At 50.4% G+C, this 9,983-nt stretch overlaps 1 protein-coding gene across 1 annotated transcript; it reads right to left on the bottom strand.

The window, feature by feature from the left end:
* Positions 1 to 5,655: 5,655 nt before the first annotated feature.
* LOC104261999 (olfactory receptor 14C36) lies at positions 5,656 to 6,588 on the bottom strand. The gene has a single exon (XM_009818581.2). The coding sequence runs from the start codon at positions 6,586 to 6,588 to the stop codon at positions 5,656 to 5,658; it is 933 nt and encodes a 310-aa protein (XP_009816883.2).
* Between the last annotated feature and the right edge of the window lie 3,395 nt (positions 6,589 to 9,983).

Here is a 9,983-nt window from a genome sequence, read left to right on the forward strand (position 1 = left end):
GCCTGCAGTGGAGAAGGCCAAGGGTGCTCGCAAGGCTGGAAGGCTCCAGCAGAACTGTGTTTTTTGTCCCCTTGGCTATGGCTCATGTCTCTGCCACCGAGGCCTATGATGAAACACATTGTCCTCATTGCACTGGAGCCTCATTTCCTCCTGGAATCCCCCAAGGAGGCTGGGAGGCACCATATCTTTGTCTTTCACTTGGCATCACAAGGCCCATATCCTACTGCCCCAGGAAGAGCCCTGAGCCATGCGTGAGGGACAGGATCTCCCTTCCCCATGTGCCTATGCACATGCCTATGCACACGACCTGCACAGTCCTTTTGCCTGCCTCTCATCATTGCCTCCGATTTTCTGAACTAACAAGTCCATGGGGAGGCTTTGTCAGTAATGGCCCTCGATGGGGTCAATTAATACTCCAAGAAACTTCAGCATTTCCTTCTGACTTTGGCTTCTTGAGCAGTTTGTTCAATCTCCTCTCAGTATCTGAGATTCATTGATTTAGGACCAAATACACCATGGGGCCCATTACAATCCTGTACTTTTCTTCAAGTCTTCAAGACTTGTACAGCTAATTGGAGAGGTTTCAGAAGAGTAGTGGATGATGAAGATTTCAATGACCATTTAATAAGAAAGGATTTTTTGCTTTTTAAGCATATTTTTATAATTTTTCACTTTACAGAAGAATTGATAGTAGCACGCTCCAACTGATATTGATCCAGAGGGTCTTCTAAGGAAGTCTGGGTGGGCAGAAAAAGCAGTCCTCTTGAGGCCAGACACTATATCAACCAGCTTCAACCTCACCTTCCCAACCCTGCCATTTCTGTCATCTGCCCCCTGGGACTTGCATCACTTTTCCTTACATCAGAGATCTGCAGCTTCAGTGTGATGTTACAGCTCCTTTGCACTAACTCCCACCTGCTTTCCTCAGAGAACTACCTGCACACAGGCACAGAAGGATTTCTCTTCATTGTCAACAAACAAAAGTTACACACAATGCAATTTAATAAACAGTAAAACACTCTTTAACTGTATGCTAAGTCCAAGCTGCATCTGATGATGTCCAATGTCCACAAGAGATAGCCATACAAGAACTTTTTTAGACAGAAAGATAAGAAAGGCTAGATAGATATAAACACAGTGGAGTAGATTAAAGAATAAATTAGGCTTCTGAGAGACAGGGCAAGCTTCTAAGTCCCTGAAGCTCAAAAGAGCAACTAGTTGTGAGGTATCTAAATGAACAAAAAGGAAAAAGAAGAGGAAATCTGGAGAGGAATGGGAAGGGCACATGTCCAGATAGTCTGCTGAAAAGATGCCCTCTTAAACATGGTCCTCTAATCAGGACAGGTGGGAACACCTGAAAGATGAGGTAGATTAAATATGCAGCATAACAGCAGAGTACTGGTAGTGCAAGTACAGGGCAAGATCAATATTTCTTCTCCTATGATTAATACACTTCCTGGAAATTCCCATTCTGGCATGGTGGAAAAAACATTGCCATTTTATTAAAAGTATTCAGTTGTTTCATCTGATGAAAATGTATTCAAATTCTTTTAAATGTTGAAAAAAGTTTTTCACCTTTCTAGGCAGACCTCAGTTGTCTGACCATAAACATCCAGTGCCACTTTTCAGGGCCCAATTATACCTTAGCGTTTTCCTGGGGCTGGCAACTACCACAGAAGACCTGTGGGAGACCAGAGACCCCGAGGAGCTGCAGGTGGAGCCTGGGTAGAGGGTCCCAGGGCATCGATGCTGGCACCAGGTGTCTGAGTTCCTGTAACTGAAGACATTTATGTCCCACATCCAAACTCATTTCTGAACATCTTTCTTTTCCCAAGAAAGAAAAAGGACACACAATCGCCTCAAAGGCTAGTATCTTAAAACAACAGAAAACAAAATCAAAAACAATTTCAAAAACTTTTAATCAAGAGGTCCCCGGTAGGCTTGGGGATGAGTGGCTGGAAAGTTACCCCGCAGAAAAGGACCTGGGGGTGTTGATTGATAGCCAGCTGAATATGAGCCGGCAGAGTGCCCAGGTGGCCAAGAAGGCCAACGGCATCCTGGCCTGTATCAGAAATAGTGTGGCCAGCAGGAGTAGGGAAGCGATCATGCCTCCTGTACTCGGTGCTGGTGAGGCTGCACCTCGAATCCTGTGTTCAGTTTTGGGCCCCTCACTCCAAGAAGGACATTGAGGTGCTGGAGCGTGTCCAGAGAAGGGCGACGAAGCTGGTCTGGAGCACAAGTCTTATGAGAAGCGGCTGAGGGAACTGGGGTTGTTTAGTCTGCAGAAGAGGAGGCTGAGGGGAGACCTTATCGCTCTCTACAATTACCTGAAAGGGAATTGCAGAGAGGTGGGTGTTGGTCTCTTCTCCCAAGTGACTAGCAACAGGACAAGAGGAAAAGGCCTCAAGTTGCTCCAGGGGAGGTTTAGACTGGATATTAGGAGAAATTTCTTTACTGAGAGAGTGGTGACACACTGGAATAGGCTGCCCAGGGAAGTGGTGGAGTCACCATCCCTGGAGGTGTTCAAGGAACCTCTGGAAATGGCATTGTGGGACATGGTTTAGTGGGCATGGTGGTGTTGGTTGATGGTTGGACTTGATGATCTTACAGGTCTTTTCCAACCTTAGTGATTCTGTGATTCTGTGAATTAGATCCTAGTCTTCACCACTTCTTTCTTTCACTTTATTGACATTAATTAGTATATATCAGGCTAACAGCATTAAGAATAGATTATTCTGTGTCTTACACAGAGCCCCATGCTCCCAAAACAGTCCCTGCCAGGACTGTCCATGACACTCCTCAGTCATTGCAGAGAGAAGTCACACTGAGGTGTTGACCTCTCTTCACTGGTTTAGATGTTGGTTTAGATGGTCACGTACAGCATAGGAAGATACATGCCCCATAAACATCTGCTCTGTACCCATCAGAAATAGGGTCTGAGGGTCATAAGATAACTCAGGTTGGAAAGCACCTTGGCAGGTTTGTAGTCCAACCTGCTAGGAACAGCATCAGATCATGTTGTTCAAGAATTGATCTAGCTGGATTTTGAAACCCTGCAAGGACAGAGACTGCATGGTCACTCTGGGTGACCTGTACCAATGCTTGGCTGAGCTCATGGGGAAAAAATGTGTCCTTGTGTTCAGGGTCAACAACTTCTTTTTCACCTTCCACCTGTTGTCTTTTATCCTCCCAGCATTCACCATGGTGAAGGGCCCGGCTCTTCATATCGTCCTCATAGGTATTGGCAGGCTGTGATGAGGTCCGTCTCAGCCTTCCATTCTCCAGACTGGACAAGCTCAGCTCCCTCACAGTCTCCTCACAGACCAAATGCTCCAGCCCTCTACCATCTTGAGCCATTCACTAAACCCACTCCAGCTTGCTGACATCTTTCCCATATTGGGGATCCAAAATCTGGATGCAGTAACCTGGATAATCCCCTCCCTCAATCTCGTCATACAGCCCAGGATGCTGCTGGCCTCCTTTGCTGCCAAGGCACATGACTGCCTCCTGTCCAGCTTGCTCCCCAACAAGACCCTTCCACAGGATGCCCCCAGCCTGTGACATTGCCAGGCTTAGTCCCCTGTGGAGGCAGAAACTAGCAATTGTATTTGTAGGATTTCATGAGGTTCCTGTCCATATGTAGTGTTTTCTTCCTTGAACCCTTTCACTGAGCACAGAGGCCTGGAGACCTTTTCAGTAAAGGCTCAGGCAAAGCATGCATTGAGTCCCTCAGCCCCATCTGTGTGTGCTGTTATTAAATCACCCTCCCCATTCAGCAGCAGCCCTATATTTTCCTTGTTCAGCTTTGGTCTCTAACAAACGATGGAAGCTCTTCTTTTGGCTCTTGACTTTCCTTGCAAGCATCAATTCCAGGTGAGCTTTGCCTTTCCCAAAATCATACCTGCACAGCAAAGGCAATGCATATAAATTCCTCGTATATACCTGCCCTTGTTGTAACCTCCTGGCAGTTACTTTGTGGACCCTGTCAGCACCCTGTCCCTGCCGCATTGCCCCACATATCATCGCACAGCCCCATCACACAGGCACAGCATGGGACAGGCTGTGTTCAGGAGTGTGGAAAGGTCCCCACATTACAATACCAATGATAGTCCTCAGTTCCCTATCCCCCAAAACCTTCCTACTTCTGCAACTTTCCCCAGCCCTGCCCTCCCCTGGCTGCATCCCTTATGAGTCTTCGCAGACAGCCCTGCTCCATGGTCTTCTGTGGTCTGGGCCAAGAGAGAGGCTGGGCAGGTCTGGACATTGTTCTGATACAGGGTCTGAACCCATCAGGAGGATCGAGATGGCCTCACAGCAAGACTCACCCAAAAACCTGGGGTGAGTGAACACAGATGGAAATTACCAGTGTGAGAGGCTAGAGGTGACAAATGCCCTGGGCCAACTTCCCAGTCTATCCATGTGTCCAAGGGCACAGTCCAGCCTCCTCTCTTCTGCATCTGCATATCCCAGGTCCCTTCCATGAGCCCTGGCTCCATACCACAAACCCGCTGGTGCATGTCCTCACCCTGCATGGTCACACAACTCAGCTACCTTTGGTGTTTTCCTCTCCTGGGCACTTTCCAGCCCAGCCCCTACCTGGATCTCCCCACCTCCCCCACCCTCTCCCCAGCCTAGCACAGCAGTGCAGTCTGGGCTGGCCCCATGGCAGTGCTCACTGCAGGGTGTTGCAGAGCTCTGGGCATTCACACCAGAGCCCCAGCCCCTCTGAAGGACACAGCAGCTCCCGGGGGACAGAGAGCAGTGTCATTCCCACATCAGACCCAGGCTGGAGGACGGCCATAATATGAGGATATGGAAGCTAGTGTCTCCCTGTGTCTCCTGCCTCCAAGAGATCCTTATTGCCTACTGCTGGAAGCCCCTCTGTGCCAGCCCATCTCACCAGCACAAGACTCCTGGCCTTGAGGCTCCTAAGGCTGCTCATACTGCCCCAGCAACAGAGCAGCAGCCTGCCCTGAGCTGGTGCACGCAGAAATAGGTTTCTCTTTGTCATTTATTTCCTTGTGGAAGGACAGAGTTGTTCCTATGCTCTTCCCCAGTGACATTCCTGCCACCAGAGAGCCTTTCCACAGGGAAGTGTGTCCATGTTGCCCTGTCTGGGCCCTCTTGCTCCCTCCCTGTTCTTACTGCAGGGCCCCAAGCTAGCAGTGCTGCTCGCCAGAGTGAGCAGGCTATGGTGCCTGAAAGCCACAGGGAGACAGACACTCCTAGGCAGATCCCTTTTGATCATTCACCATCTCCAGGGGCACTGGGCACCCACATGGGAAGCCTCAGTCCAGGCCTCCTTCCTAACACATCGCCCCCTGCCCTTCTCTCCTGAGCCCATGGAGAACCCAAGCACAGCAGCATGGCCTCATGGGGAACAATTTCTTCAGCCTTTTTTTCACTTCCACTTTGGAAGAAGAGCCCAACCTCCAGACACCAGCACTGAGGAAATTCCCTTTTATTACAGAGTTGTGACATGGGAGGCCAGCAGTACCATCATGCCAGGCACATGTACAAGGGCCTCTGTGTCAGGCCAACTTGGTTCATGCCTCCGGAGAAGTGCAGTGAATGCAGAGATTCCTGGAAAAACAGGATTATTACAGATAAAATGTGAAAAGCACAGGAGGTTCCCAAGATAAGTTGGAAATAATTTCAAGAGACACGGGCAGCTGATTGAATGAGCTTCTTCAGTGTGTCTTTGAGCTCCTGGTTCCTCATGCTGTAGATGAGGGGGTTCACTGCTGGAGGCACCACTGAGTACAGGACTGTCACCACCAGATCCAGGGATGGGGAGGAGATGGAAGGGGGATTTAGGTAGGCAACCATGGCAGTGCTAGCAAACAGGGAGACCACAGCCAGGTGAGGGAGGCACATGGAAAAGGCTTTGTGCCTTCCTTGCTCAGATGGGATCCTCAGCACAGCCCTGAAGATCTGCAAGTAGGACAGCACAATGAAAACAAAACACCCTAAAGCTACAGAAAGACTAACCACAAGAAGCCCAACTTCCCTGAGGTAAGAGTCTGAACAGGAGAGCTTGAGAATCTGGGGGATTTCACAGAAGAACTGGTCCACAGCATTGCCTTGACAGAGTGGTATTGAAAATGTATTGGCAGTGTGAAGCACAGCATTGATAAAACCACTGCCCCAGGCAGCTGCTGCCATTTTGGCACAAGCACTGCTGCCCAGGAGGGTCCCATAGTGCAGGGGTTTGCAAATGGCAACGTAGCGGTCATAGGCCATGACAGTGAGAAGACAATACTCCCCTACAATGAAGAAGAGAAAGCAAAAGACCTGGGCAGCACATCCTGGATAAGAGATAGCTCTTTTTTCCCAGAGGGAATTGGCCATGGATTTGGGGACAATGCTGGAGATGGAACCCAGGTCGAGGAGGGAGAGGTTGAGTAGGAAGAAGTACATGGGGGTATGAAGGTGGTTGTCCCAGGCTATGGCTGTGATGATGAGGCCGTTGCCCAGGAGAGCAGCCAGGTAGATGCCCAGGAAAAGCCAGAAGTGCAACAGCTGCAGCTCCCGTGTGTCTGCAAATGCCAGGAGAAGGAACTGCGTGATGGAGCTGCCGTTGGACATTTGGTCCCTTCAGAACTCAGGTGCTGTCCAAGGAGGAAAAGACATTGACAATTTAGGGCAGGCTTCTCTGAGAAAATTTCTTCTGTTTCTGACAGAAACCTCCCATATCATTTCTCTTCTCAAGACTCCCTTCATGTTTCTTCCTCCCTTAAGTTCTGATTTGCTCTGTCTGAGTGTTGCATGAGGAGCAGGGGCCTCAACTGATGGGCTCCTCAGGAGTAAGACCTGCTCTACACCAGTTTGTACACTGAAGTGGCAAAAAGCCCTGTATATTGAGGAGTTCACTGAGGATGGACACCCTGGGCTGAGTGCAGGAGCCTGGATGCAGTGAGCCTATGGTAATAGTCTTCATGTCCTGCTGGGAGAGATCAAATTAGCACCTGGGCCGCCTGCCTCTGGAAAAGTGCCCTGGGGGGACTTCTGTTTTCTGGTTTTTGCCCTTCTAAGCAGAAATGTCCAGGTCTGATTCAGCCACCACTGAGACATACCCTGCCTGCCCATCAATTTACCACCCTCCATCTGCAGGCGTGATCACAAGAGAGAAGCAAGTGTGGACTGTAACTATGTGCATGTCCTTCCTCAGGAGAGGTGCACCCATCATGGAGGAAGGCTGCTCAGCATCTTCCCACCCTGTGCTCCAGATGAGGGGCTGTAGCACACCCATTTAGCCATACACTTTCTTTGTTTTTACATGCCCTTGTCACACTGGGGGAGTGTTCACTGAAGGGGTGGAAATCCTCAGCTTCGGGATTGCTCTCAGCATGAACACTAATGAGCTATGAGAGGCAAAAGGGTTCCCTGTGCCTTAGTGCAGAGTCAGGAGAGCGGGTCTCTCCACCAGTCTTGTTCCCAACTTCCCCATTCTGCCTCTCTCAGCTTGAGGATGATCACACTGAGAAGTTACTCTGAAAAAAGAACTGGAGAGAGCAGGGGTTTCCAGATCCAAAGGGTGGCTCTCCAAACTCCTCTCTATCATTCTCAGCCTAGACGTGCAGGGAGTGACACAGAAATTGTGGCTCCTCACTCAGATGACCAGACTAAACACTCTGGGGTCTTCTGTCCACACCTGACTGAGGTCTCAACACTCCCTCTCTAGACAAGGGCATGCAGGGCTCATATCATTTGACCAAGTAACCATGCTGGCAAATGCCCAGCAGCATTTCCACAGTCTCAGTATTTTCACTGCTTCACTTGTTGGGGTCTTAGCACAAAGATACTATGGAAGCACTGCACCCTTGTGGAGAACAGCTTGACATGACTCTGCAGTGACACAGTCAGGTGTCCTGAGGTGGTGTGACTTTCAGAGAGAGTCTGCCTATTTCCTAAACCCCATTGACTGCACTGCTCCAATGACAACAGATGGAAAGATGGGGAGTCAGTAAAAGATGGGGAGTCAGTAAAAGATGGGATCTTCTGAAGAGAGAGTTAGTGCATTCTCCACCCCCACACACTGCATTGCTTGGGGTCCCAGAAGTCAGAAGGGAGCTGGGGCACTTCATTCCCATGCAGAAACATCTGTGGCAGGATGGTCAGAGTCAGTGTCTGAACTGCAGCTGAAACCCCCATCCCCAGAGTGACTGAAAACAATAACAGCAGCAGCATAGACAGGTGGACAAACATGGGGAAATACTATGATGCTCGTGCCAAGGAAGGCAGAGACAAACACTCTGGAGAGTCTACCTTACCCAGCTGTGCACACTTTCCCAGACATTGGCACTGCTGGGCAGTCACTCTAAGCCCTCTGTCATGCAGGAGGAAGAAACAGGTATGTGTAAGGAGAGAGGCACCTCTCCTCTGCTAAAGCTCTGACTGCAGAGGAGGCAGCTCATGCCCTTGCCACTGCCATCTTCATGGTAGAAGCTGTTGTGGGTGAGAGAGGGGACCAGGCACCTTATGCCCTGGAGGAACTGACAGGGAGTTGCCCAAATCCACCCACCATCAACACTTTTGACAGCACTTTCTTCTCCTCCCCTGGCATATCTCCTCTGCCTGCAGCTGTTTCTACCTGTAGCTGTTTCTCTGTCTTTTCCCATCCCACTTGCTCTGCACTCAGCTCTGCCCTGCAGCCACCTCCCAGGGACAGGACACTGCCCAGGAGCACCTCTGTGTCTGTAGGAGCTAAGGCGCAGGTCACAGAAATCCTGATGTGTCTGTAAAAGGGAGGTTGTGGCTGGCGGCAGCTGGGTTACAGTGCTTTGATGTGCTTCTCCCATATTTACTATTCTCTCAGTGTAAGAGATTGGGAGTCTCAAAGCTGACTCTAGAGTGGAAAAAAGGAATTTCAACCTCCAGCTCAAAACTCAGACAACCAGGCAAAGAGTCAGGAAAGCATCTTCTCTTTCCAGTAGCCCCTACCTTGATGTGCTTCTCGAAAAGTCCCCTCAGAAATGTCCTGGGGGTGATCTGGAGCTGTGAGCAGCCCTGATTCCATGCAGCACACTCCTGAAAGCAGAAGGACCCTGCCTTCCACCCACAGATTCTCCCCACAGCCTCATGAGGAGCTCCTTGGGCAGGCTGAGTGCTGACCCCAGCAGGCAGCAGAGTGGGGTGCAGGGACCCTGCTCTGAAGGACAGCCCTGGGCATCCCTGGGTCCATGCTTGGCTACACACCCCTGCAGCCATCCACAGGACAAGGGAGCCATTGTGCCCTGTTCCTCTGACAGTGTGGAAGGGAAACCCTGCTCTGGAGCACGTCCTCCTCCACACTAAGGAAACCCTGAGAGCCATCGTGACAGATCGTATCTGCCTGGGATGTGCCACCTCTAGGACACCCCTCCAGGTTACTCACTGCCTTGCCATGCTGCCAAAGACTTACCATGTGAAAGGCTGAGAAGATTTCTCCTCCAGTGATCTTTCCTCTGTCCTTCCACCCCAGACTGCCTTAACCTCCCTCTGCCCAACTCATCTCCCTTTGGCAACATCCATTCAGTTCCCTCAGCCCTGCTGCCCTTTGCAGAGGAGATGCTCTGAGGCGGAGCTGTCTCTCTGCAGCGCTGCCAAGTTGCCATGAGCTCCCTCCATCCCAGGAGCCCATCCCAGCTCAGGAGCAGATCACCAGCCCAAGGCATCACCTTCTCTGCCCCCTCTGGGCTCCCTTCAGGTGTCCCTGGGGCTCCAGGGGAACCTGCTGTGGAAGAGACTGAAGTAATCACTGATGTTCCCTCCCTCAGCTGGGGAGAGACACATTTCCAGCAGTGTCATTCCTCCTATCAGAGACAGAGTTAGATCCAAGAATCACCTTTTCTTGTCTTATTATTAGACAGGGCACCCAGACAGTGACAAGGAGGGATCTCCTTTACTTGTGCTGAAGGAAGGGATTCAGCTGAGTCAATCAAGGCATCTCATTCTGGGTTTGTAGTCCTGTGACCGGAAGGGGACTCAGCTCCCTCCAAAGC

The sequence above is a fragment of the Gavia stellata genome, chromosome 13 (genome assembly GCF_030936135.1).
Source record: "Gavia stellata isolate bGavSte3 chromosome 13, bGavSte3.hap2, whole genome shotgun sequence".
NCBI lineage: Eukaryota > Metazoa > Chordata > Aves > Gaviiformes > Gaviidae > Gavia > Gavia stellata.